This window comes from Monodelphis domestica, chromosome 1 (assembly GCF_027887165.1).
Source record: "Monodelphis domestica isolate mMonDom1 chromosome 1, mMonDom1.pri, whole genome shotgun sequence".
Lineage (NCBI taxonomy): Eukaryota > Metazoa > Chordata > Mammalia > Didelphimorphia > Didelphidae > Monodelphis > Monodelphis domestica.
Genome location: NC_077227.1, coordinates 284,561,745 through 284,589,010, shown reverse-complemented (window position 1 = coordinate 284,589,010; position 27,266 = coordinate 284,561,745). Strand labels below are relative to the sequence as shown.

Genomic DNA, 27,266 nt, shown 5'->3' with positions numbered 1-27,266 from the left:
GAGGGTGGTGGTAATGATTGAATATCAATTCATAGCTACATTGGTTCAAAAAAGGAAAATATATACATGCTCAATTGGTAATAGAAATCTATCTTATCCAACAGAGAAGTAGGACTTGAAAGGATAAGAGGAAGGGTGATAAAAGGGAGAACAGAAAAAGAAGCCAGTGGTCAAAAGTAAAACAGACTGTAAAGTAGAGGCAGGATAAAAGGAGAGGAAAAACAAAAGAAAACGGAACAGAAGGAAATGCACATTTATAATCATAACTTTGGATGTGAATAAGAAGAGCTTGTTAGGATAAGATTTTGGATAAAGGAAACACAAGAGGAAAAAACATATAAAAATCTACTTTATTGTTTTGGAAGGGAAAGGAATAAGGGCTTAGGGATTTACTTATGCTTATTCTTATTTTAAAAACTAACTAATTATGCTAACTAGGTTACTAAACTAAAACTTGACCAAGTTCCCAAATCTTACTCAGCAGGGATCCAAAAACAGTTAGAGCCAGGATCTGTTGTTGTTAGATGTCCAAGCAAGTCTTGATGCCAAAGTGAGACTGAATGCTGCCAGCAGCTAGATACAGGAACCTTCCTCAGTTCAACACAGGGAAAATCCTCTTCAGACCTTCCTCTTGACTTCCTCAGGAGACCAGAAGAAAAAGTCCATTGGGGCAAGATGGAGTCTTCCCAGATCCTCCAGCAAGGCTCCCATGTGACCCTTGGTCTGATGCCACTGTCAATCATACCTAGGTTTGCTCTTTTCAGTTCTTGCACAGTTTTGCAGATTGCAAACCTTTCCATCCTTTATCACAATTCCCCCTTTTCACACGAATCAAAAATCATACGATTATTGAATTTATGCACAATCTAAAATACTTACCAGTTACCTAAAGTAAGAAATCTACCCAAAATAACAAACAACCTACACTCAACTATCTTACTCTAACTTACACTAACCTATTCTAAAGAATTGTAACAAGGGAAAAGGAAAAGGAAGACAAAGTAAATAATGAACAAGTACAAAAGTCAAACAGAAGTCAAATCAGAACAGCAAATAATATCAAAGAGATGAACATAACTTCCATGCAAATATCAAACTTAAAACATTCTTATCAGCTAAAACAGAACAATGTACTAGCATTGCAGTACATTAACATCAAACTTAGAGAAAAAATTTTGAAAATCACAATAAACACAACATTGCATAAGTTTTACAATGAAAATTAAACCAAACAATAAACTCACTTATGCAAATACATGTAAGAGTCAGTTATTGACATAATTTACATATATACATATAGTACATACATATAATATATACATGTATGCTATACATAGGCACATATATACACTTATGTACAGTTCATATTTACACATAGTTTACATATCTACATATACTATAATACAATTAATTTACAATCCTATTATATACCCTATTTACATATATTTACATATTTGTTTACAATTTTGTTTGATATGTGATGTCATATGTTGTTTGTTTTCTGTAATGTATGATGCCCTACAAGTCAGTATCTAATTTTCTTACCTTATCTTACTTAATTTTACCTAACTTCAAAATACTTTCCTAACTAAATTTCTATACCTAAACTAAATCTAAATATGTAACTACATTTTGTTAGTAAATAACATCTATAGCTAATCATAACATTGTTAGTACCCTAACTATACACTGTTTCGCTCATTTAAGCAGCGATTCAATGTAACCTAACCATGTTTATGTTTTGTGTTTATGTTTTATTATTATTGCTACTTTTGTTATGTCATGTTGTTTTGCTATTTAAATGTCAGTGTTAGTTATATAAGAGTTATGTTACTATTGTGTGTATGCAACATACTTACCCCTACTTCCTTCCTCTTGAATATCTTTCTGCAGTTCCTTAGTAGTAAGTATCTTTGTATTTGTATGTGAATAAAGGCTATGTTATTATTTACTATAATACATACCCAAAGTATAAAATCATTAGTCCATTTATCCTGTAATCCTCTTCATTGCAAATTTCACAAAGTCTTTAAAATTTTTAAGTTCTCAGTCTTTCATCAATGTCCATTAATTCCTGAATTCTCCTCTTCATCTACATTGTCCTCTTCTGTCCTCTTCTGCAGGAATGGTCCTCTCCTTACTGATCTTTTTGACTGCAGACTCAATTTGACTAATGATTCTATCTTTATGCAATCTCTTCATTTCCTTCTTTTTCAGTGGTTTGTACATTTTCATTATTTATACCATGTGCTAATTTTATATGTGAACAATGATACCAAGAATCTCTACCCAAAACTTTTACTGAAGATGGAGAAACCAACACAATAGTATAAGGATCTAACCAACTTTCTTGAGTTGCTGATGTTTGAGCAAAATTTTTTACATTTACCATATCTCCTCGTTCATAATTATGAAGAGAATAATCCAAAGGAGCAGTTTGAATTAATACTCCCATTTCATGTAATTCTTTTAGTCTTTGTTGTGAAGCACTTAAGTAAGAAGCAAGTTGACAATCTCCTCCTAAGAAAGATGTATATACTGTCTTACAAGTTTTTGCTTGTAGTGGAGCATGTCCAAAGAGCATTTCATAGGATGATATATACAAAGCTACTCTTGGCCTTGTACCTACGTAAAACAAAGCTATGGGAAGAATCTCTGGCCATTTGAGATGAGTTTCAGCACAGAGCTTCCCCACCATAGTCTTTATTTCCTTATTCACACGCTCAACTTGGCCTGAACTTTGGGGATGATATGGCACATGATATTTTGGTGTTATTCCTAGATTTTCATAGACTCTTTTCAGGATGTCTTAAGTGAAATGGGATCCTTTATCAGAGTTTAATATTAGTGGTACTCCAAATTGAGGTATAATTTCCTTAATCAACACTTTCACCACAAAGCTAGCTGTATTTATATTTGATGGAAAAGCTTCAGGCCATTTAGTTAATTTATTAACAATTATCAAGCAAAACTTGTATCTTCCAGCTTTTGGTATGCTGATGTAATCAATATGCAGACTCTCAAATGGCCATTATGCTAAAGGTCTACCACCTAAACCTTTCTGTCTGAATGCTCCTTGATTGAATTTTTGGCAAACAGAACTGCTTGAGCAGATCTTATTTGCTACAATTCTTTTCCAGGAGCAACCCATTGTTTTTTTAGGGTGTTGATTACAACTTGACTACCAAAATGACCTTTTGTGTGAATGGCTTGACATAAAGAGGTATACAGGTCTTTTGGTAACAGAGGCTTTCCTGTATCTGTTAACCATATACCGTGTTCTTTTCTAGCTCCAAACTTCTCTTTCCATTTTTGTATTTCTGAGTCTACATAAGCTTTTTCTAGATCATCAGATTCTATAATTGATAAGTTCATAATATACACTGGAGCATTTCTGGCTGCAAATTTTGTCATTATGTCAGCTCGATGATTTCCTTTAGAAACAGAATCTCTTCTATTAGTATGACTTCTACAATGGATTACCACTAGCTGTTTAGGCTTCTGGATAGCATCCAATAACTCAGTTATTATTTCTGCATGCGCAATTGGTTTTCCCGATGCAGTAATAAAACCTTGTTGTTTCCAAATCTTTCCTGTAGCATGACAGACAGAAAAAGTATAATGAGAGTCTGTGTAAATGTTTGCCCTTTTACCAGATGCCAGAAGAAATGCTTGCTTTAAAGTGATTAACTCTGTGGTTTGAGCGCTAAGGTAACTAGGTAATGATCCATACCACAGCGTCTCAAATTCTGTGACAACTGCAGCACCTGTACATCTAAATCCATTACACAAATATGAAGATCCATCTGTGAATAAAACCAAATCTGGATTTTCCATTAGAGTGTCTTTTAAATCTGTCCTTGGCATATCCACTAGATTTACTACTTCTAAGCATTCATGTAATGGTTCACCATTCTTTGGCAAATCAGGAAGAAATGTAGCTGGGTTTAATACACTACACCTTTTCAAAGTGATATTTTCACTACCTAGAAGTATAATTTCATACTTAGATATTTGTTGGTCTGAATATGCTTGAGTACAAAATTTCCTCATTAGCGCTTCTATTTGATATGAACAGAATACCATCAATGGGCATCCCAAAACTAGTTCTGATGACTCTTGAACTAATACAGCTGCAGCAGCTATACCCCTTAAAAAAGGAACTGTACCTGCAGCAATTGGATCTACTTGACAACTATAGTATCCAATTGGACGATAACTTTGTCCTAAAGTCTGTGTCAGTATACCAGATGCAATATGTTTGGTCTCATGCACAAATAATTGAAAAGGTTTAGTATAGTCTGGGATTCCAAGAGCTGGTGCAGATAAAATTGCTTCCTTAAGCTTCCTTAAGGCTTGCAGATGTTCAGGTTTGAGTTTCAGAGGTTCTGGTTCTGTGTTCCTAGTGGATAAAAGGGCAGGCAGTCTTTTAAAGCCCTTTGGGCATAATTTCAAATTGACATCCAGAATGGTTGGACCAATTCACAACTCCACCAGCAATTCATTAATGTCCCTATTTTGCCACATCCCCTCCAACATTTAGTACTTTCCTTTGTAGTCATGTTAGCCAATCTGCTAGGTGTGGGATGGTACCTCAGAGTTGTTTTGATTTGCATTTCTCTAATTATAAGCAATTTATAACACTTTTTCATGTGCTTATTGATAATTTTTTATTTCTTTATCTGAAAATTGCCTATTCATGCCCCTTGCCCATTTATCAATTGGGGAATGGCTTGATTTTTTTTGTATAATTGATTTAGCTCTTTATATATTTGAGTAATTAGACCTTTGTCAGAGTTTTTTGTTAAAAAGATCCCCCCCCCCCATTTGTTGTTTCCCCTTCTAATTTTGGTTGCATTGGTTTTTTTTTTTTTTTTGTATAAAACCTTTTTAATTTAATGTAGTCAAGATTATTTATTTTGCATTTTGCAATGTTTTCTAACTCTTGCTTGGTCTTAAAATCTTTCCTTTCCCAATGATCTGACAAGTATACATACTCTTCTGTGTTCACCTAATTTGCTTATATAAAGTAAATTATACTTAAACAAGTACATACTTATATAACTAAATCCGTCTTTATATTCAAGTCATTCACCCATTCTAAGTTTATTTTGGTGTAGGGTGTGAGATGCTGATCTAAACCTAATCTCTCCCATACTGTTTTCCAATTTTCCCAGCAATATTTGTCAAATAGTGGATTTCCCCCCCCAAAGTTAGGATTTTTGGGTTTATCATAGCATCCAGATTCTTAAAGGAAAAGTTAAATGAATTATAAAAGGAAATAGATAGTAAATCTATACTTCTGTGGAGCCTCAACTTTCCCCTCTTGGAGCTAGAAAAATCTAATGAGAAAATAAATAAGAAAAAATCAAGGAGATGAATAGAATCTTAGAAATGTTAGATATTATAGACCTCTAGAGAAAACTGAATGGGAATAGATAGGAGTATACCTTTCTTTCAGCTGTACCTGTCACCTTTACAAAAACTGACCATGTATTAACTGCATAAAAACTCTTTACAACTCAATGCAGAAAACAGAATTATTAAATGTACCCTTTTGGGCCCATAATGCAATAATAACTACATTTAATAAAGAGCCATGGAAGCATAGATTAAAAACTCATTGAGGGGGCAGCTGGGTAGCTCAGTGGATTGAGAGTCAGGCCTAGAGATGGGATGTCCTAGGTTCAAATCTGGCCTCAGACACTTCCCAGCTGTGTGACCCTGGGCAAGTCACTTAACCCCCATTGCCTAGTCCTTACCACTCTTCTGCCTTGGAACCAATACACAGTATTGACTCCAAGAAGGAAGGTAAGGGTTTAAAAAGATAATAATTTTATTCTAGAGAACAACAATAAGGCAATATATCAACATTTGTAGAATGTAGCCAAAGCAGTACTTAAGAGAAAATTCATATCTCTAAATGCATATTTCAACAAAAGAGAGAAAAAACAGATTGATGAATTGGGCATGCAACTAAACGAACTAAAAAAAGAACAAATTAAAAATTCCCAAATAAGCATCAAAATGGAAATCTTGAAAATCAAAGGAAAGATTAAGAAGTTAAAAGTAAAAATCCCATTGAAATAATAAATAAAACCAGAAATGATTTTATGAAAAAAACAACAATAAAGTAGACCATTGGTTAATTTCATTATAAAAATTAAAGCAGAAAACTAAATTACTAGTATCAAAAGTGAAATAGGTGAACATACTATGGAAGAGAGAAATTATAAGGCATGCAAAAGGAGTGAGCAATGGCTGAGTGGTGACCTGACTGTCAATCAAATGAAGATTCTGATTTGGAATATTATTGGGAAAGGCAGTTTGGAGCCAAATCAACTGCTGGATGAATTCTGGACTTGGCCAATAGTGGTTGCCTTTGAATCAGGGTCCTGACTGATTTCCTGGTTGCCTTTGATTTAGGGAAGGAAGAAGCTGGGTTTATCTCTGGGACTTGGGGTAATCAAGCTGGAGATAGCCTGGTGACTTTGAAGGCAGAAGAAGAAAAAGGACAATAGTCCATATATCTCTCTGACTTGCTCTGTTGGTGTTAGTGACTGAAATACTAGACTTATCAACCATTTCTCTCAATATCCTCCAATCTAAGGCTAATTATAGAATTAGGGAAACCCCCAACCCTCTTACCTCCATCCTCCATATTTCCTGTCTTACCCAAATAAACCCTTTCTTGAGATAAAGAAGAGAAAAATTATTTTCATTTGAAACATCATTAACTCACCCTGATTTATTTAGAAACCAGAAGAAGAACAGGGGAAGGGGAAGCTGAATGGAAGCAGAGGGGAGGATGAGAGGCTAGAAGAAGAAGGAAGGGAGGGATAGAGGGAGGAGGGTAGGCAAAAGAAGATATATATCCCTCCCAATATTATCTATTACAATACCAGCAATGATGGTGAAATTAAAGCAATTTTTAGGAGTCATTTTGCCCAATTCTATTCCAGTAAAACTGACAATTTAACTGAAATGGACAAATTTTTACAAAATATAAACTTTCCAAATTAACAGAAGAGGAAATAGAATATTTAAATGACCCAATCTTGGAAAAGGAAATTGAAATCTTAGGAGCTAGTGGATTCACTAGTAAATTCTAACAAACATTTAAGGGACAATTAATCCCAATACTATATAAACTATTTGAAAAAATTGGTAAAGGACTTCTACTAAATTTCTTTTATGACAAAAATATGGTTTTGACAACTAAACTAGGGAGAGAAACAACAGAGAAACAACTCTATAGCCCAATTTCCTTAATGAATATTGATTCAAAATTTTAAATAAAATACAAGCAAGGAGATTACAGAAATATCTCACTAAGATTGTATACTATGACCAGGTAGGATGTATACAAGGCTGATTGAATAATAGGAAAAATATCAACATAATTGACTAGTGTGAACTTGGAAATTACTCCACCCTAATTAGACATACTTTAGGGGAAGATAAAGTTGTAAACTCCTGATTGAACAATGAAGGTACTTAACTCATACCTTATAGTGAAGCTAAAACTTAAGCTAAATCTATTTTTAGATCTAATACAAAAGGGTGTTAAGTACCTATAAAGGTTAAATTAATCACAAAAAGGTCAAGTTTAACCACAAAAGGTTAGCTTAACAAAGAAGTGTGAAGTACCTCAGAAGATATAATCTAACCAAAGAAGGTGAGAATTAAAGAATGGGCAGTCCTGGAGAAAGCGTCTACTGTGATTAGTAGACATAAAAATATTGGGGAGGTGACAAAAGAGAAAATTTCTTTAAAAGTAGGCTAAAAAACGTCAGTTCAGGAATTGAATTGTTTGGAGTGCAATTAGATTTGGAGTTCAGTTCAGTCAGGACTGGAACTCAGCCTGGAGGATCTCACTCAGACAGCTTCCTTGGAGATGGTCTTCTGATGAGTGATAAAACTGACTCCCTTTCCCTTGGGCTCAGGGAGGCCACTTTGGCCAAGGCCTTTAACTACTGCCTGGCTCAGCCTGAGCCAGAGCAGTTTAAATTAATTCTTTCTCTCTTTCTCTCTCTCCTTTCCTTAATCCCTTCTCTCTATAGTAATTAAAATCACCATAATTTCCAGCTGACTTAGGTATTTTATTATTTGGGAATTTTCCTTGGCGACCAATTATTTAGATTTCAAGTCACAAAGCTAAAATTAACTTTATGTTAGATCAATAACAAAAAACCAACAAAAATAACTTGATTACATCAAAAAATGCAGACAAAGTCTTTTATAAGATACAACACTCACTCCTATTAAAAACACCAGGGGGCAACAGGGTAGCTCAGTGGATTGAGAGCGAGGTGTACAAGTCCTAGGTTCAAATCTGGCCTAAGATACTTCCTAGCTGTGTGATCGTGGGTAAGTCACTTAACCCCCATTACCTAGCCCTTACTACTCAGAAGGTAAGGATTTAAAAAAAACAAAACTCCACACCAGAAACCACAGGGATAAATGGAACCTTTCTTAAAAGGATAAGTAATATCTATCTAGAACTCTCAGCAAACATTATCTGTAATAGGGATCAACTCAAAGCCTTACCAATAAAATTAGGAATAAAGCAAGGATGTCCATTATCACCATTATTATTAAACATTGTACTAGAATAGCTAGCTATAGTAATAAGACAAGAAAAAGAAATTGAAGGAACAAAAGTTGGTAATGAGAAAAAAACCCTATCATTTTTTCAGATGATATTATAGTATTCTTAGAGAATCTTCAAGCATAAAATTTTAATTGAAATAATTAACAACTTTAGAAGACTTATAGGATAAAAAATAAATGCACATAATTCATTGGTATTTCTATATACTACCAACAAAACAGTAGAAAGAGTTGAAAAGAAAAATTCTATTTAAAATAACTACAGACAATATAAAAGATTTGAAGTCTACCTGCCAATACAAACTGACCAACTAATATGAGCACAATTATAAAACACCTTTCACACAAATAGAGATCTAAAAAAATTGGAAAAACATGGATTGCTCATGGATAGGTTGAATCAATATAATAATGACAATTCTACCTAAGCTAATTTACTTATTCAATGTCATATCAATTAAACTACAAAAGAATTATTTTATAGAGCTAGACAATATAGTAGTAGTTTATCTGGAAAAACAAAAGGTCAAAAATATCAAAGAAATCAATGTAAAAAATGTTAAAGAAGGCAGTTTAGGGGCAGGTTGGTGGCTCAGTGGATAGAAAGCCAAGTCTGGAGATGGGAGGTCCTGGGTTCAAAGTTGTCCTCAAATATTTACTAGCTATGTAACCCCTGGGCAAGTCACTTAATCCCAATTGTCTAGCCCTTACAGCTCTTTTGCCTCCAAACCAATATTCATTGGAAGATGGAAGGTAAGGGTTTAAAAAAAAAAAGAAGGTAGCCATATTTCAAATTATATTACAAAGTAGTAATCATCAAAACAATTTGGTCCTGGCTAAGAAATAGAATGGTAGATTGGTGGCATAGATGAAGTACACAATTTTGTTGTTGTTTGTGTCTCTTTGTGATCCCATTTGGGTTTTTTTTGGCAGAGACAGTGGGACAATTTGCCTTTTTCCTTTTCTAGGTCCTTTAACAGATGAGAAATCCAAGGAAAACAGGGTTAAGTGATTTGCCCAGGGTCACACAGTAAATTTCTGAGGCCAGATTTGTCTTCTGACTCCAGGTCTAGCACTCTTTTCCTTGGGATACCTAGTTGCTTAGGTACCCAATACATAGTAGTAATAACCATGGTAACCTAATGTTTGATCAACAACAACAATAAAAACTCAGAGATTCAAACTTTTTGGGGTAAGAATTCAATATTTGAATTACTGTGAAAACTAGAAAGCAGTTTGGGAAAAATTAGGTATAGATCCTCACACCCTTTACCAAGAAAAGATCAAAATGGATAAGTGATTTAGACATAAAGTGTGATATCACATGTAAATTAGAATAACATGGAAAAAATGTACATCAAATTTATGAACAAGAAAAAGAGGAAATTACAAAAAGTTAAATGGACAATTCCTATTACATCAAATAAAAAAGGCTTTGCACAAACAAAAACGAATGCAGCCAAGATTAGAAGGAAAACAAGAAATGGGGGAAAATGCAAAAATGTTCTTTAATAAAGGCCTCAGTTCTTAAATATATTGGCAAATGAGTCAAATTTGCAAAGATAAGAGCCATTTCCCAGTTGATAAGTGGTCAAAGAATATGAACCAGAAGTTTTCAGAAGAAGAAATCAAAGCTATTAATAATCACATGAAAAAATGCTCCAAATCACTATTGATTAGAGAAATACAAACTAGAACAACTCTGAGATACCACCTCACATCTATTAGATTGATTAACATGACATTTACAACATATTATAATATGTAATACAAATACAAAGTGTTACAAAATAAAAAAATTACCAAAAAATTGAGGAATAATGAATGCTATTTTCAGTCATATTTGGAAGCTTTTAAATATAACTCTTTAGTCTTTTAAAGCATGTTGCTGGGGGCAGCTGGGTATCTCAGTGGATTGAGAGCCAGGCCTAGAGATGGGAGGTCCTAGGTTCAATTCTGGCCTCACACTTCCCAGCTGTGTGACCCTGGGCAAGTCACTTGACCCCCATTGCCTAACCCTTGGGCCAAAACACAGTATTGACTTCAAGATGGAAGGTAAGGGTTTAACTAAAAATAAAAATAAAATAAAGCATGTTGCTGTATGTCTTCTTTTCTATTAGTTAAATGCAAAGATATCCCTCTTTGAACCTTGTGCATTCTACCTGAAAGAATTTGAGATCTAGGGGACAGCACTGACTGAAGTTACAATCTAACTACTAGTTACCTTTCTTTGTCATATTGATTTAGGTATCTCTTTGTTATCACTTGGTATAAAGATACTAATTTTTTAAAGAATAAAACTCTTAGTACCAATTCTAAGAGAGAAGAGGGGCAAGGGGTAGGCAATTGGGGTTAAATTACTTATCCAAGGTCACACAGCTAAGAAGTGTTTGAAGTCACATTTGAACCCAGGTCTTCTCTACTCCAAGCCTGGCACTCAAATATTTTTTAAAATGAAAAAATCAATCAATACCCATCCCATCAGCTTCTAAACAAATAAATGAATGAATGAAACAACCCAGAGAATGTGCTATACTTTTCAGGAATGCTTAGAAAAGTATTATGCACATAGTACAAAGGACATTATTGGTGACTGTGGTGTTCCAGGTCTCTCTAACTCCAGGTTCAGTGCTCTGTCTACTGTGCCATCTAGCTGCCCCATTTTATATGAAATGAAGCATTTAAAATTTTTTCTATATTGTTCATTTTTGTAAGTGAATAATCTTATAGAACTGAAGCCCCCCAAAATATACCCAAATAAAGAAGTTAAAAATTATATGCTTTAATTTGCACTCCTATTCCAACAGTTCTTTCTCTGGAGCTGGATAGCATTTGTTGTCATATATCCCTCATAATTGTCCTAGATTATTGTATTGCTGAGTCTATCACCTTTGATCATTCCGCAATATTGCTGTTACTATGTACAATGTTTTCCCGGTTCTGCTTAACATTGCAATTTGGTGCATTTAGAAAAAAATAACCTTTGACTTTATTCAACAACTATACTAAAAGTGAAGAAAATGTCTTTTGGTATCTGAGAATGCAATCAAAGCAGTTGTCAGTTGTGAATCTTGAAATTTCTCAGACTTGTGAATGTTAAAAATTTCCACATTGGGGAATTCTCCATTGGAACAATTCCCTACTGGGAATATTCCCCATTTTGACAATGAGAACTCTACTTGGATCAGAAATGGGAGGACCTCTACTCCACCTGTACTTAAGACTGTTTTAGGGGAGAAAACTCCTTGCTAAACAATGAAAGTACTTAAGCCCATACTTATAATGAGGCAAAAAGTTCTTTAAGTTATGCCTATTTTTAGAATTAATACAATGGGGTGCTAAGTACCTATTAAAGGTCAGGCAACTTGTAAACTTGCCAGGAGCAAAGAGGTGAAAACTTATTCAGAAGTTTTTTCTGGTACAAACTTACTAAAGGGATTAGTCGACCCAGCAGCGTTTTTTAGAATGGGTTGTCCTTTGGAAAATGTCTACAGTGATTGGTAGATGGAAGAATTTAGGGGAGGTGACATAGGAGAAAACCCCCTATATAAGAAAGAGAGTCTCTTGAGAACAAAAAGCTCTTATGAGGATTGCTTGAGAAGGAGCTCTTGAAAGAATCTCTTGAGGGAGGCTCTGGAGAAGGGAAGCTCTTGGAGGACAATCTCTAAGGAGGTCTCGCTGGAACTCCTCTGAGGGGACTCTGTCCCTCTGGAGGCTCTTGAGAGAGGCCCTTTGAAACAATCTCTGGCTAGAAGGCTCTTTGAGGAGGACTCTGGCTGGAACTCTCTCTGAGGAGACTCTGTCACTAGAATCCTTGCTTAGACAGACCTTGTGGTGAGTGTTAAAAGACTGACTGACTGATCTCTCTCTCTTAAGACTCAGGTCTAGGCCATGTTGGCTTAAGGCCCTTCATACTTATTTCCTTTTTCTCTCTTTCTCTCTTTTCTTTAATTCCTCCTTGTATTATTAATTAAATTCTCTATAAAACCCAGTTGACTTGGGTATATTCATAATTGGGAATATTTCCCTGGCGACCACCTTATATTTGATTTAAAAACCAAGACACTGTAGTGAAAACATATTTTCTGAGGTCAAATTTACTCACCCACTCTTATATCTACTATAATTTATATCTTCCACTATTTTACTCACTTACAGTTTACAACCTCAACCATTTTAATCACTACAGTTTATAGCATTAACTCTTTTAATCACCACATTTTATGACCATAACTATTTTAATTATAACAGTTTATGGCTTCACCAATTTTAAATATAACACAGGTTGGGCAAAACTCATGTGATAGATGGTATCTCACAGTTTTGCACTAAATCCATCAAGAAATAGTTTTTGCCAGATTTTTTTTTAAAAATCAAGAGCTAATGTGAACCACTTTTCTTACCTGTCAGCCCACTTGTTGAAGGATCAAAAAATTGGTGCTTTGAGAAAATGGTGATAATATTCCTTGGCTGATGGCTAATAAATATGCTCAAACACTTTCAGTGCTGGATCGAAGGACAATTTGGGGCTTCAAGTATTTATTCTCCTGACTGCTAATTTTCTAACAGAACCTGCTGCTTGTAGGAAAGGTCTCTCATCTTTATACTTTTGGGGGGGGGGGATCTGTGTGGGAAAGTGCTGAAATTGTGATATTGTCCTATCTTCCCCTAGCCCTCAATTAACTTGACAGAAAAGGAGGAAAGATCAAGCTAAGGCATTGTCTGATTTCTTATCTCGGGCTGTGGCTCTCAGGCTGCTTACTGATTCCATTTACCTCCTCCCTCCGTACTCCCGTAAGAACCAAATCCATTTCTTTCTAGGGGTCCTTGCCAAAGATAGCAAACAAATGCATTGGCCGAAGGCACAGAGTCTTTTACCAAACCCCAACCTAGGGAAAGCCCCTTATACTTTGCGCCTCAGCCCTCTCCTAGGCGTCCGCTTACTGGAGTGGGTGGAGGCAGGGCTGGAAGTCGATGACGCACGGGGAAGCTCTGGCTAATGGGAATCATGCCCTCCTCGGGCTCTATAAAGAGGTGGACGCTGCAAAGGCACACTTGTCGGATACTCGCGGGTGCGTACACAGAGCTGCGCACACAAACACACACAGAGGCTCGTGTTCACGCCGGGGCAAGCATTCGAACCCAGGGAACCTTAAGCGTGCGGAAAATTCTCCTGGCAAGTTCGGTGACAGCACTCCCAGTTCATTGGCCATGGAAGGCGTCCCAATTTCCCCTAGAGCTGAACGACGGCCGCTACGGGCTCCAGCCCCACTTCTTCCCACTAGGCAGATAGAGAAAACAGGCACTGCTCGCACACCGGCGGAGAAGCGGAGAGGTGCCCAGTGCAATGGGTACGCTGCGAAGGAGCAACCCGGGCCAGAGCGGAGCGAGCGCGAGGAAAAGCCTAGGGGCCTGGAGGAAAAGAGCGCCCAGCCGGTGGACTTTTGGAAGACGGAGAGGACTCGCAGCGTGGAGGATAATGAGCTGAATCTGCCCAGCCTAGCGGGCGCTTACTCCACCATCCTGCGCTCTCTGGGGGAGGACCCAGAGAGGCAGGGACTACTCAAGACACCCTGGAGGGCGGCAACAGCCATGCAGTTCTTCACTAAGGGCTACCAGGAGACCATTTCAGGTCAGTGCGATTCTGCCAGTATGACTTAGTTGTATCCAGGGAGAATTGACGAGTAAATGTCTCCCAGTCGGGGCATCGAAAGTTTACTGAGTTACTCTTTTTCTTCTACGCAGACACACTATTGCCTCGCCAAAAGCTTGTCCAGTGAGTCATGTTTCTCCAGGTTCTCGATTGTCTGCGGTGCTGTTTATGCACTGAAGACCTCGGGAAACTCCTGGGAGGGGCTATCTAAAGTGAGTCCAGGGGGCATCTGGGTGGCTAAGTGGTTTGAGAGCCAGGCCTAGAGATGGGAGGTCCTAGGTTCAAATATGACCTCAGACAACTTCCTTGCTGTGTGACCCTGGGCAAATCACTTAGCCCTTACCACTCTTCTGCTTTGGAGCCAATACACAGTATTGACTCCAAGACAGAAGGTAAGAGTTTAAAGGGAAAAAAAGTGAGTCCGATGCTTTGACTGAGTGAGGAAGAGTAGAGTAATGGGAAAAGATCGAATTTGGAATCGCAAGGTTTCGAATTCCAGTTCTCCCAGTAGTCTGACCTTGGTCAGACAGGTCATTTTCATTTCCCTGAGTTTCAATTTCGTTCTTTGAAAATTGAGGGTACTGAAATTAGATGATACCTGAGATCCTTTCCAACACCAAAATTCTATTATCTTAAATCGTGTCTTTTTGTCCTTTACTCGGAGGACTTTCAAGGACCCTTTTGGCCATGGGGGGAATCCTTGGCTCAGCGATGAACTTTGATGTGCATGGAGTCCTTACTTCACTTAGCTCCCCAGTTGTATTCTGTGGCCTGTTGTCTTCCTTTACTTTCTTTAGGATCTGCCTTAAATGCTAATGGCACTTGTTGAAAGGGTCATCCAACTCAGATTCCCTAAGGGATCGAAACCGTCCAAGGAACAGTTAACTTTACTCTAGTTCCTAGTTGGCCCATGTCCCCGAGTGTACATACTTGCAAGTATGCAGATCAGGTCAACTGAAACCCAGCAATTTTACCTTCCCTAATCCCTGTCTTTTACCTTAACACAAAAAACCGATGTTTCCCCAGGTTAGCTAGGAATCTTGGGCTATTAGCCTCAGTGAATGAATATACACAAACCAGAAGATCTTTTAAAACTACTGTAAATAATCAGATGACTCCTTGGAAGGTCGATTGTTACTCAGTAAGCTTATTATTTATTGTGAAGAGGTTTCAAGAAACAGTGTTAGAGACTTATTTGAAATAAATGTTGCTTGCTACTTCTTACTGTCTTCTGTTTACATTATTGGAGAGCAATCGTAAGTGACAGGACAAAAAGGGCGTCTACTTTATTTTGTGAGGAGAAAAACAGCAGATTTCAGGGCTGCTGATTTTGCATAGGAGGCTCTTTAAAGTCTGAGTGTTGGTGTGTCTTATCTATTTGTCATCTGCTTTTCTCTCTAATGGGTTGAAAAATTAACTGTGCTGATACTCTGGGTACCTTCTCTGTCTCATTCATTCTTTCTCTTAACTCTGAAGCAATATTGATGGAGGCTATCCCAGAAGGGACTTTAGGAAATTGCAACATTCTTCTGAATTACATAGTTTCCCAATGCCCAAAAGGAAATGGTAGGAAAAGATCTTAAATTGGGTGGGAACCAAAAAGGGCAATACTATTTCCTAAATAAATTTGCTAATTTTGGTTCCTTTTCAAGCATAACTTTTCTGTCCTACTTTAGTATCTCTTGCCTTCTTCCTCCGTCCCTCCTGCAAGGAAAATTGGGAGCTGCAAAATGTAGAAGGAAGAATAATTTGTGACAATTGTAGCTCCATAAGGTCTGTATTCATTGACAAGTAGTTTGATTTTTAAATGGAAAAGCAGAGATGTCACACAGTGAATTGAAAACTAGCCTCAGTCAAGGATACCTCTTTGACACATGCTTGCAGTTATCCTTGGCAAATCATTTAGCTTGTAGTGTTGCTAGGTGATCTTCTAAGACTATAAATTGCCTAATAGTCACTGATTTCTATTGGTAGAGAGAATTTCCTTACCTGCAAATTCTTTACACTAATTAAATGGTGTGTATGTATGTGTGTGTAATTTCAATCCTATGCCTTGATGAAGTAGTTAGTTGTCTTTGTAGTTGATCCTTTCTGTTTCAGTTTTTCAGTGGGATAAAAAAGATCTGAAACGGTATAGGAGAAGTTTGATACTAATCAAGGGGAGAATAATGGAAGTGCCATAGAGGAAGAAAGGGTTGAGTTTACCCTTGGAGTTAAAAAACCAACAACACACAAAACAAATTTGAGGCCCTTCCTGAAGAAAAGGGAACTGGATGGTCTGTTCCTTTAAGAAATAATATGGCAGAGCTCCTAAAGATTCAGGCGAAATCTTATCCAATAAGGATTAGAAGAAGCAGCAAAGAGTAGAAGTGGTTGGTGATTCCCTGCTCTGGGGTGCTAGCTGTTAGTGGACAGGTTAACAGCAATGGAATGATCTTTTGCCTTTATGAGGGATTTTATCCTAAACAGGAGAGAGAATTTTTCACAATATCAGAAAGGTTGATTTCTACTCACTTCTGGAGGTTCAAACAGCATTGCCAAAAGGATATTTAAAAGCATTAGAAAAGATTTGTGGAATGTCCAGTAATAAACAGAAGACATGAGGGCATTTGGTTTCCCCCCTCACTACTACTTGTTTGATGCAAGGGATACAAAAGTGAAAAAACATGATTTGGGATATGAACATCTATCCAAGAAAGTGGTATCTGAAAATAGGATTTTGATTTCTGGAATATCACTTAAATTTCAGGGATGACTGTCTTCAGTAGGATGGAGTACATCTGAAAGTTATTTAAATTGCATTGACTGGAGCCAGCTAGGTGGATAAAGAGCCAGGTCTTGAGTTGGAAGCATTTGGGTTAAAATCTGGCCTCTGGTACTTCCTAGCTGTGACCCTGTGTGAGTCACTTAACTCCAATTGCCTAGCTCTTACCTATTGATCTTCTGCTTTCCAACTGACTGAAAAAATGCATTGATTGGTAAATTAAAACAATTCTGAAGTTCTACTTCACACCTATCAAATTGGCAAAGGTGACAAAATGTAAAATGACAAATATGGGAGAGGGGGTCTGTGGGGAAAAGGCACATTACTGTACTGTTGATGAGATTATAAATTGGTCTAGTCATTCTTTTGGGCAATTTGGAACAACAACAAATTTATTAAACTGTGAATAGTCTTTGACCTAAAATGGCAAAAGAAACTAGAAACTAAGGAGGTACTCATAACCTGGGAAATGGCAAATAAATTATGGCATATGAATGTAATAGATTTAAAGAATATTATTGCACCATAGGAAATAATAAAAGAGATGATTTCAGAGTAATCTAAGAAGCCCTATACAAAGAACTGACAGAATGAATGAGCAGAAACGGGAGAAAATTTCTACAATAAATACATTGTAAAGACTAATGAAATGACCAATCATGATTTCAGAGATCTAACTATGAGTCATGCTACGTGCCTTCTGACAGAGATTTGATGGATTCAGGATACAGCCCAAGACATATTTTTGGGCACAGTCTGTATGTCACAAGGCTTTTCTTTTAAAATGGAAGCAGGGAGATAGGAAGAAGAAAAAAAGTTTTTATTAATTAAAAAATTTAAATAAAAAATAATTCTTTGGGTGTTTTGTAAATCTAACCAAAAGGGTTCTTTGATTTAGAGCTATAAGGGATCTCAGAAGTCATATAAGTCTACCCAGTCTATCTTTTACAGATGAGAAAACTGAGGTTAACTAAATTAAGTGACATACCCAGCTTTACTCAAATATTGTGTCAGAAGTGGAATTGAACAAGTCTTTTGCCTCTGGAATTCTTCCCATCTTGTCAACAGGATGGGAAACAGAAATTGACCTATGTATATGCTCCAGGTTAGAGAACATGCAGAATAGCTACACTGAATAAGGAAGAATTGCAGCTGAATGTAAACTCCTTAAAATTAGGGATTGTTTCATTCTCCCCATGATATGAATTATGAATTTAGAATCAATGTACCTTTTTCAAAAGAAGAAGGGTAGGGGGCAGCTGGGTAGCTCAGTGGATTGAGAGCCAGGCCTAGAGACAGAAGGTCCTGGGTTAAAAATCTGGCCTCAGATACTTCCCAGCTGTGTGACCCTGGGCAAGTCATTTGACCCCCATTTACCCATTCGCCCAGCCTTTACCACTCTTCTGCCTTGGAACCAATACACAGTATTGTTTCCAAGATGAAAGGTAAGGGTTTCTAAAAAAAAAAAAAGCTGGGCAAACATGAAGGTATGTATGAGTGTTGTGAGATAGCACTGTACACTTACATGAGGAAATCAGAAACAGAAGGAAGCATGTCTGAAAACATTTGCAATGAAGATCAATGGAAGGAGAAACAGAAGCAATTCTGTCATTGAGTATATTATAGATCTTCTGGACAGGAAAAGAAATTAGATCTAGTCAATGTCAACTTACTAGGTCTCCAGAGGCACCAGAATTCTGTGATTAGTTCTATGCTATTTACTATTTTTTTTTAAGTTAGAACAAACACTAATTAGAATGAAAAATTTCATATGTATAGTAGAAAAGAAAAAGAGGATTGTACATAAAAGTAAACATCTTTAGTACATGCAATTTGCATTTATTTTAAAGTAAATATTAAGTTCAACCTATAGTTTTCAGAGCCATCCTACTTTTGTGTGCTTCTTTTTGGCCTTGCTTCTGTTTTCTGGTAAAAAGAGAAAGATGTTTCATTGATCCAATTTCTTTTCTTTCTTTCTTTTTTTTTTTAACTCGATCTCCCCTTACCCTTCCACCTCTCTTCTCCTTTGGAACAAAAGAAAAAACAAGCCCTTTTTTTTTTAAATTATATTTTATTTGATCATTTCCAAGCATTATTCATTAAAGACATAGATCATTTTCTTTTCCTCCCCCCCACCCCCCATGGCCGACGCGCAAATCCACTGGGCATTACATGTTTTCTTGATTTGAACCCATTGCCATGTTGATAATATTTGCATTAGAGTGTTCATTTAGAGTCTCTCCTCTGTCATGTCCCCTCAACCTCTGTATTCAGGCAGTTGCTTTTCCTTGGTGTTTCCACTCCCATAGTTTATCCTTTGCTTATGAATAGTGTTTTTTTCTCCTAGATCCCTGCAGATTGTTCAGGGACATTACACTGCCACTAATGGAGAAGTCCATTATGTTCGATTATACCACAGTGTATTAGTCTCTGTGTACAATGTTCTCCTGGTTCTGCTCCTCTCACTCTGCATCACTTCCTGGAGGTTGTTCCAGTCTCCATGGAACTCCTCCACTTTATTATTCCTTTGAGCACAATAGTATTCCATTACCAACATATACCACAATTTGCTCAGCCATTCCCCAATTGATGGGCATCCCCTCGTTTTCCAGTTTTGGGCCACCACAAAGAGCGCAGCTATGAATATTTTTGTACAAGTCTTTTTGTCCACTATCTCTTTGGGGTACAGACCCAGCAGTGCTGTGGCTGGATCAAAGGGTAGATATTCTTTTGTCGCCCTTTGGGCATAGTTCCAAATTGCCCTCCAGAATGGTTGGATCAGTTCACAACTCCACCAGCAATGAATTAATGTCCCTACTTTGCCACATCCCCTCCAGCATTCATTACTTTCCTTTGCTGTTATGTTAACCAATCTGCTAGGTGTGAGGTGATACCTCAGAGTTGTTTTAATTTGCATCTCTCTGATTATAAGAGATTTAGAACACTTCTTCATGTGCTTATTAATAGTTTTGATTTCTTTATCTGAGAACTGCCTATCCATGTCCCTTGCCCATTTATCAATTGGAGAATGGCTTGATTTTTTGTATAATTGATTTAACTCTTTATAAATATGAGTAATTAAACCTTTGTCAGAGGTTTCTATGAAGATTTTTCCCCAATTTGTTGTTTCCCTTCTGATTTTAGTTACATTGGTTTTGTTTGTACAAAAGCTTTTTAGTTTGATGTAGTCAAAATGATTTATTTTACATTTTGTGATTCTTTCTATGTCTTGCTTGGTTTTAAAGCCTTTCCCCTCCCAAAGGTCTGACATGTATACTATTCTGTGTTTACCCAATTTACTTATGGTTTCCTTCTTTATGTTTAAGTCACTCACCCATTTTGAATTTATCTTGGTGTAGGGTGTGAGGTGTTGATCTATTCCTAGTCTCTCCCACACTGTCTTCCAATTTTCCCAGCAGTTTTTATCGAATAGTGTATTTTTGTCCCAAAAGCTGGGATCTTTGGGTTTATCGTATACTGTCTTGCTGAGGTCGCTTTCCCCCAGTCTATTCCACTGATCTTCCTTTCTGTTTCTTAGCCAGTACCAAATTGTTTTGATGACTGCTGCTTTGTAATATAGTTTAATGTCAGGGACTGCAAGGCCCCCATCATATGTGTTTTTTTTTTCATTATTTCCCTGGATATCCTTGATCTTTTGTTCTTCCAAATGAACTTTGTTATGGTTTTTTCTAAATCAGTGAAGAAGTATTTTGGTAGTTCAATGGGTATGGCACTAAATAGATAAATAAGTTTGGGTAGGATGGTCATTTTTATTATATTGGCTCGTCCTATCCATGAGCAGTTAATGTTTTTCCAATTGCTCAAGTCTAGTTTTAGTTGTGTGGAGAGTGTTTTGTAGTTGTGTTCATATAGTTCCTGTGTTTGTCTCGGGAGGTAGATTCCTAGGTATTTTATTTTGTCTAAGGTGATTTTGAATGGGATTTCTCTTTCTAGTTCTTGCTGCTGAGCTGTGTTGGAGATATATAGAAAAGCTGATGATTTATGTGGGTTTATTTTGTATCCTGCAACTTTGCTAAAGTTGTTGATTATTTCAATTAGCTTTTTGGTTGAATCTCTAGGATTCTTTAAGTAGACCATCATGTCATCTGCAAAGAGTGATAACTTGGTCTCCTCCTTGCCTATTTTGATGCCTTCAATTTCTTTTTCTTCTCTAATTGCTACTGCTAGTGTTTCTAGTACAATGTCAAATAGTAGAGGTGATAATGGGCATCCTTAAAACAAGCCCTTTTTAAACAAATATACATTGTCAAATGAAATAGAATGTCTTATTCTTCATCTTGACTTCAGCACTTCTCTGTTGAGAGATGGATTAATCATTTCATCATTTTTCCTCTAGAATCATACTCATTGAAATAATTAGAGTTCTTATACCTTTCAAAGTTATTTGCTCCAGATTTGTGACAAGAAAGAATATCCACCACTATTGAGGGAACAGAAGGAGTCTGAATGCAGATAGAAACCTACCATTTCTCCATTAAATTTTCTCTAGTGCAAACAATTTATGTCTTATTTCACAACATGACAAACATGGAAATATGTGTTGTATGATACCAATATGTACAACCTATATCATATTACCTGCCATGTTAGGGAAGAGGGAGAATTGGTAGGAGAGAACATAGATTGCAAAATTTCAGAAAGTGATTATTAAAATTTTTGTTGACATGTAATCTTGAAAAAATAAAAATTAAAAAAAATTAAAAATTCAGTTATTTCTCTCCATAATGTTATTATATAAATTATCCCTGTGGTTCTACTCACGTCACTTACTTTGATCTTCCTAGTTTTCTCTAAAACCATCTATTTCATCATTTCTTGTGGTGCGATAATGTTACTTTATATTAATATAGCACACTTTGTCCATTTCCCAAGAGATATGTACCTCTTTAGTTCCTAGGACTTCACTACTACAAAGAAAGCACATCTAAATAATCTTATATATGTGTCTTTTTCATATTTCTTTGATCTCTGTGGGGGTAAATGTTTAGTAGTGGTATTGCCAGGTCATATTTAGTAACACAATTTAGTGATCTTGTGGGTATAGTGCAAGATTGTTTTCCAGAGTAGCAGGAACCATACACAGTTATATAAACAACAGTATGTTAGTATGCTTATTTTCCTGTAGCTTGTCCAAAAATTATAATTTTTACTAATTTAATATGTAGAGGTGAAAACTAGATGTTTTCATTTGCATTCCTTTTTCTTAGAGCTTTTCTTTGGAAAGCTACCATTTCTATTAGGAGCAGTTTTTAAAAAAAATAAATTTGAATCAGTTTCCTACATATCTTAAAATCAATACCTTTATCAGAGAAACTTGCTGTACAAATTTTTTCCATTTATATGTTTTTAACTAAATTTGTTGTACAAAAACTTGTGTCTTATAAAATCAAAATTGTCTTTTATTCACTCATCTAAAAAAGAAATTCCTTCCTTTAATTTGTTTATGATAGGACTTCTTATGGCACATCTTGGTCTAGATCTAATTTCTTCAAAATTGCTTTCCCATTTTTTCAACATTTTGTCAAAAAGGAGTTTTAAAAACTGTATATGAGGGTGGGGGCAGCAAGATGACTCAGTAGATAGAGAGCCAGGCCTGGAGTTGAGAGGGCCTGGGTTCAAATGTGGCCTCAGGCACTTCCTAGCTGTGTGACCTTGGGTACAATATTAAGTATAAGAGTTCACCTTAGTCAGATTTTGTTGTTTAGTCATTTCAATTGTGCCTGATTCTTGTGACCCCATTTTTTTTTTGTTAATTATCTCTTCCTATCCTTGTGCCTCTGACATTACTGGCTGTGTGAGTCTTTAACCTTTGAGTGCTCTAGTCAACTTTCTAAAGGTCAGGAGGCAGCAAACTATGGCCAAATGCAGCCCAAAGTCTGTTTTTGTACACACTTCTTAATTCTTGGTCTATACATAAAGGAGTGAGGGCAGATTTATTTCATGGATCATAATTTGACAATCACTGTTCTGTGACGAGAAGGTACCTGTATTAGGAGAGAGAATTTCCTCATCTGGATGTTCTTTATATCAATGAAATCACAGAAGCAGTACCTATGCTGATGTCTATTATCTATTTTTCTAGAAAAGATGAAGAGATATGAACTAGACAGTGATACAAAGAGATGGATTTGGAACTGAACTGAAGGAAGGAATTAGACTTTGAGGAACTTGACTAATGGTAATCAAATTCACAGGAGAATGATGTAACTCAGAATGCCAATTTAGTAATTTATCATGTTAGCACTTAACATAATACCTTTTACTTATTTGAACATCTAATATTTGTTGAATCTTATTGTTTTTAATCTAGAGTCAAATCAAAGCATCTCCTCAGGGGTGGTTAATTAGTTTTCTAAGCATAAGAGTTCACCTTAGTCAGATTATGTTGTTTAGTCATTTCAATTGTGCCCTCATTTGGGGCTTTCTTGGCAAAGATCCTAGAGTGGTTTGCCATTTCCTTCTTAAGTTCATTTGATAAATAAGGAACTGAGGTAAATAGGATAAAGTGACTTGCTCAGGGTGACAGCTAGTAAGTGACTGAGGTCAGATTTGAATTCAGGAAGATGAATCCTCCTGATTTTAGGTTTGGCACACTATCTCCTAGCTACTCTGACTTAGAATGTATCAGAAAAAAAAAGGAAAGGAATGATTTAAGTTGTGTGTCAGGTTATGTCAGAATTTAGAAGAATCATCTCATGTGATTACAAATCTTATTCTGGAAGGGACCTTTTTTATCTAATCTCCATTTTTTCTGAGAAGTAATTGATATTCTTCTGATAAGGAATTTCTAATAAGGAAATGATAAATAATATCATATCTAAAGTAAGACAGGGAAGTATAAAGCAGTCCTTGGATTTGAAGTCAAGTCCTAAAATTCCAGATCTTACATTCTTTCCACAGCACCATAGTATATTTTTAACCTTAAATGGAGCAAAAGATGGACCACATATCCAATCATTCTCATTTTACTGCTGGCAGTAAAAGCAAAAGTAAACATCTCATTGCAGTTAGCTGGTGTATGGGTACAACTTTTGTTGTCAGACTGGTGAGTTTATTGTTGTTCAGTCATGTCTGATTCTTTATAACTCTTAATTGAGGTTTTCTTGGCCAAGATATTGGAATAGTTTGACATTTTCTTTTCTCATTCATTTTACAGTTGAAGAAATTGAGGCAAACAAGTGACTTGCCCAGGGTCACTTAACTAGTAAGTGCCTGACTGCCTGCTCTTTGATCCAGCCATAGCACTACTGAGTTTATACCCCAAAGAGATTATAAGGAAAATGTCTTGTACAAAAATATTCATGGCTGTGCTCTTTGTGGTTGCAAAAAATTGGAAAATGAGGGGATGCCCTTCGATTGGGGAATGGCTGAACAAATTGTGGTATTTGTTGGTGATGGAATTATTGTGCTCAAAGGAATAATGGACTGGAGGAATTCCATGTGAACTGGAATGACCTCCAGGAATTGATGCAGAGTGAGAGGAGCAGAACCAGGAGAACATTGCACAGAGATTGATATACACTGTGGTACAATCAAATGTAATGGACTTCTCTACTAGCAGCAATGTAGTGATCCAGGACAATTCTGAGAGACTTATGAGAAAGAACGCTATCCATGTTCAGAGGAAGAACTATGGGAGTAGAAACAGAAGAAAAACAATTGCTTGATCACATGGGTTGATGGGGATAAGATTGGGGATGTAGACTAAACAATTACCCCAGTGCAATTATTATTAATAATATGGAAATGGATCTTGTAAAACCCAGTGGAATTGTGTGTGGGCTTTGAGAGGGGAGTGGAGAGAGGGGAGGGAAAGAACATGAATCTTGTAACCATAGAAAAATGTTCTAAATTATTTAATTAAATAATATTAAAAAAACTAACAAAAAACTAATAAGTGTCTGAGGCTAGATTTGAACTCAGGGAGATGAATCTTCTTGACTCCAGTTGTATTGCAACACCTAATCGCAGTTGATGTTCTGTTTTTATTATCCTGATCAATAGATGGATTACTATTATTCATAGACTACTTGTAATTTATGGATTAAACTGACTTTATCCTTAAATCTATACTTGGTACACACCAGGTGACTTCTCCACCGGAAAGTGTGGACCCTAATCAATTCCCTATTGTATTCTACAGCCAAACTATTCCAAATATTTGCACTTTCCTCATATACCCCAAGACATAGAGATGACCTTTATTCCCATTTCACTGAAAAAATCGCGGTCCTCAGCTGTCAGTCTCAACTCTTATTAAAGCCGAAATTGTATCTCTTTCCCCTCTATCCTAGCAGAGGTTCCTTTAATTTTTCAGAAAGTTAATTACTTCATCCATGTTATTAATCTTATTTCCTTCTAAGTGTTTTAAATCTTTGCTTCTTTGTTCTCTAGTTTGATTTGTTTCTCTTATTATCCCTCTCTCCACTGCCCTTAGCATGACCAGATCTAATGTAAAAAAATATTTTTTTTAAAGCCTCCTCTTTCTACAACTTGAGATATCTTCTCATAAATTTTCTCTTTCAACCCTAAATTGGTTGATAAGTCTATACTGGATGCTTCTACTTTATCGCCCATGTGACCCTTCATCTCCTTGCAATCTAGAAACTGAAACTATTCTCTCAAAGATCATGACTTCCTAACTGCTGTATCCAATTGCCTTTTTCTCAGTTCTCATTATCTTGAACTTCTCAGATATATTTGATATTACTGACATTCTTCATTTTTTATACTCTCTTCTCTTGATTTCTGTACTAAACACACTGCTTTTAATTATAAAATCATAGGATTGAGAACTAGAAGTAATCTTAGAATTCATCTAATCTAAACCCTTCACTGTCCACATTGTTAAAATTGATGCCTAGAAGATGTTAAATGACCATTGTAAAAATAGACTCAAACTCTGGACTTCAATCCCCACAAGCCCTTGCTCCACTTCCCCAAAATGCTTTGTAATCTCACGGGAATTCTCAGGTGGGCCGAGATTGAAAAGGCATTTAACCTGATTGCAAAGGTTTTTGAGCTCTTTTGGACTTCCATTTTGGAGCAGAGGCGTCTCTTCCATGATGTGAGATTATCTTGTCTAGGCCACTCTGGCCTAGGCACGTGTTTCTTATCCTGTCTTTTCTTTAATCTTTAACCTTTAATAAACCTCTAAAAATATAATACTCCTTGCAGAGACAAACTAATGCCTTACCTGCCTCAGTCTCCCCTAAATTTTATTCTTTACACCATCCAAGATAACCTAGTGCCAAAATTCAAATCTAGCTGTAATTCTAAATCCAGTATTCTTTCTACTACATTTATTCAATCCACTATATGTGTTTTCTCCTTTCTCAGTAATGCCATACCACTCTGTTTGGACTCTAGTGTCTCCAATGCACTTGTTATATCTTTATTGTATTTATTTGGGAACTTATTTACTCTTTACAGATTCCTACTAGGTTTTATGTTCTTTTAGGAAATGGACTATGTCTTATTTATGTTTGTATTCCGCCTTGCCAATCACACTAGTGCTTGTAGAAAAGCATGTTGTAGTTTCTTTATAAATGTCTCATTGAAATGGATCCTATAACTATTCTGACTGCTTTCTAATTGGCTCTTTCTACTCTTTAATACTGGTACAACTCAAGCTTTTGTTTGGTCCTATTTCTGGAGGAAGCCTTTACTTGCCCTCAGCCCCTAATTAGTGCCTTTCTTCTCAGATTACCATTGATGGGGGCACAAAGAGTCAAATATGATTGAACAATAACAAAATATCTTTACTTTGAATTCCTTAAAAAAAATCTTCATCCTAAAACTTGTTCTTCTTTATGACTTACCTCTTTTTTAATGATACCATCATCCACCTACCCTTTGAGATCTTAATTGTATCTTTTATTCATATTTCTCCCATGTGTTGTGCATACAGTCAATTGCCAAATCCTGTCCATTCTACTTCCAACATCTCTTGTAACCATTCCCTCTTTTGTATTTCCACTTCTGCTATCCTAATGTTGGCACTTAAAATAACCAGTTTGAAGTATTTCAATATTTTCCTAAATTTTCTCTATACTTTCATAAAATCTTTTCTCCCCTTTAATTGAAGCATTATATGTTGGGTGAATCTTCATATCACTCCTCTGTTCAAATACTATCAACTTTTTCCTATTGCTTATGGAACCAAATTCATTAGCAAAATATTCAGAGGCTTTCATAATATGGCACCTCTTTCTT

General features: G+C 36.2%; 1 protein-coding gene across 1 annotated transcript in view; it reads left to right on the top strand.

Annotated features, from left to right (window-relative positions):
* The first annotated feature begins 13,567 nt into the window (after nt 1-13,567).
* GCH1 (GTP cyclohydrolase 1) overlaps nt 13,568-27,266 on the top strand; it is a 67,466-nt gene continuing 53,767 nt past the window's right edge. Inside the window, exon 1 of the mRNA XM_001378931.4 lies at nt 13,568-14,245. Within this exon, the coding sequence (XP_001378968.1) occupies nt 13,588-14,245 (658 nt within the window). The 5' untranslated portion in view covers nt 13,568-13,587. The remainder of the gene's footprint in view (nt 14,246-27,266) is intronic.